This window comes from Penaeus monodon, chromosome 12 (genome assembly GCF_015228065.2).
Source record: "Penaeus monodon isolate SGIC_2016 chromosome 12, NSTDA_Pmon_1, whole genome shotgun sequence".
Taxonomy (NCBI): Eukaryota; Metazoa; Arthropoda; class Malacostraca; order Decapoda; family Penaeidae; genus Penaeus; species Penaeus monodon.
The window spans coordinates 15,911,541-15,914,040 of record NC_051397.1 but is presented as its reverse complement, the minus strand read 5'-3'; the positions used below and the strand labels follow the sequence as shown (position 1 = coordinate 15,914,040).

General features: G+C 34.8%; 1 protein-coding gene across 1 annotated transcript in view; it reads left to right on the top strand.

The window, feature by feature from the left end:
• LOC119579331 overlaps nucleotides 1–2,500 on the top strand; it is a 13,103-nt gene that overhangs the window by 156 nt on the left and 10,447 nt on the right. The window contains exons 2-3 of the mRNA XM_037927095.1: nucleotides 691–844; nucleotides 1,165–1,264. Coding sequence (XP_037783023.1) covers nucleotides 736–844; nucleotides 1,165–1,264 — 209 coding nt within the window. The 5' untranslated portion in view covers nucleotides 691–735. The remainder of the gene's footprint in view (nucleotides 1–690; nucleotides 845–1,164; nucleotides 1,265–2,500) is intronic.

Below are 2,500 nucleotides of genomic sequence, written 5' to 3'. Positions count from 1 at the left end.
ATGAATGAACACCATATTTTAAAGGATTTTATATATTCTCATATTATATGGTGTAACTAATTGCATGAAAGTATAAAATAAAAATGAGTGCACACAATGCGTACCAGTATTTTTATACATTTGATTATCTTATTGTGATCAATGTTTTCTGAGCCATTCACAATGTTTACAGGGTTAAAATATACAATAGGACCAAACCAGCTAGGTAAAAACAGTAATCAGAAAGAGGTCTGAGGGCAGAGCCCCTGGTTTAGGAAGGTTTTTGGTTTACACAACAGTTATTGTAGAAGTTTGTACATTTAGGCTGAGGTTCATTCATTCATTTGTTCAAGTTGGTGACTAATTTCCTGGCATTGTCAGGTCCTGTTGTATAGTATTACCTTAATTATGATATACACTACCAATTTTTACATTTGGGGGCCACTCTGTTATGAAGGGGTCAAGAGCTACAAGGTACTTTACAGTTATATACTGTTAAAACATAGTCATATTTACACAAGATGTATTAGGCAACATAAGTATGTACACTGTGACTCTGAAACATGGATATTGTATCAGAGACTCAATGTTTTACTATAGACTAGAAATTGAGAAACAAACACGAGTTAGACTATACATCTTTTGAATCGTTTGAATTTTTTCTCCTTTTTAATTTTATCATTATTGTTTCATGATTTATTATACTTTCAGAATCTTTTGTCATCAGAGAAAAGAAGGGAAAATAGGAGTAAAATAATGAGAGGAAGAAACTCAAAGGAAGATGAAGACTCAGGATCTGATTGGGACAGCATGTCAGAAATGGATCCAGCTCCAAAGGTGGAGAAAAAGCAGGCATCAAATCAAGGTATTTTGATTTTTATATTTACCAAATGGAGCCTTGCAATTTTTTTTCTTGTTTTTCTGTTAATAGATTTTTATGGAAAGAAATTAAGTTTGCCAAAAATTATTGATATGTTGAACTGATTGCATTTTGAGAGATCACAAGATAATAAGTATATAGTTTAGTTGAATTTTAGATTATCGTTTAGATGTAGAACTATCTTGCTGGAAGACTTTGTATGGCTAGGTGATAGATTTTCAATGTATTTTTCATGTGATATAAAGTATTAGGTGTGTCACATGAAATATCTATGGTAATATATATCAGACACTATCTTATTGCAGGTCAGCAAATGCCAGCTTCACTTAAGCTTAAATCAATGACCTTTGTTGATCCAGATGTCAGAAGAGGTCATAGTGCAGAAAATCCTCCTTATGATTTTAAGTAAGTAAATTAAAGCTTGAAATTTTAAGAATTCTTTGTATTATTTCATATATTGATTAGTACTATTTCTGGATAGATTTTTGAAAATTGAACAAATGTGTAAATATGTCCTTTTAATGTAAAGTAAAATCTAGGGGTTCTAAAATGTATTATGATCAGTGAGTGTCTGAAACATGTGATCTTTTTTATCTACATTATGTGATTTCAGATTCATTTGACATAATAGCAATATGTAAACACTGGCCACATTGACGTAGAAGAGAGGAAATATTTGGCTAAAACTTTGTTTCACCCTTCTTGATTATCCATGTGGCATTGTTTTCACTTTAAGGGACTATTGCTTTTACCTGCTGAATGCTGATGGAATGTTAGCATACCCTGGTTGTTCTAGGCTTGGTCATAGATGGTACCACATGATGACATATCCCCTTCCATCGGATCATTGGAGGCAGCTTGTCTTTCTCCAATAGAAGGCATTATCATTTGTTTGCTGTTATTGTTAGATACAGGTACCTTAATTGAAGGCAAGCTTTCAATTTTTTTCAAATATTTGTTTACAAACTTCAGCTAAGAGCAATTAGATGCCCAAAATTGTTTGTGCTGTTTGGAATGAGCTGGGCACTGGCAATCCTGTGTTACAGGCTACTAACCAATATTAACCCATTGCCGACGGGTGGCATGTACGCACATGCCATGGCATGGCGGGACCATCTGCCGGGGCCCCTACGCACATGCCATAGAGTATGTATGGACATGCCATGAGTTTTTTTTGTTACAATCACAGCAAAAGATTATTTTTCTGCCAGTGAAAGTGTGATTAAGTCAGTTTTAACACTCTCATTTTTATCATGCCACAAAAAAAAAAAAAAAAAGCAACAAACCGACGATTTCAACTCCATGATGCCGGACACTGCTTATTCTATTTGGACTATAGACCGAATAATGATCAACTATGGAGTCTATATAACAACAAAAATACCCTTCAGTCCCTCGATTTATCAGGAAGTTTGGAAAGTAGAGACTTTATAAAAATAATGAAAACTGAAAATACAACATATCTTCGTAGTTTTTACGAAAAACGGCAGGGGATGCTGGTATTTGGCATGAGTGGTCGCACATGCTAGGGCGACGATATAAGCCCTCGGCAGCGAGGCCCCGGCCTCTATGAATGCTACCCGTCAGTTATGGGTTAAGTACCACAATATTTGGGTTAAACATGGGACTTGTAAAGGACTA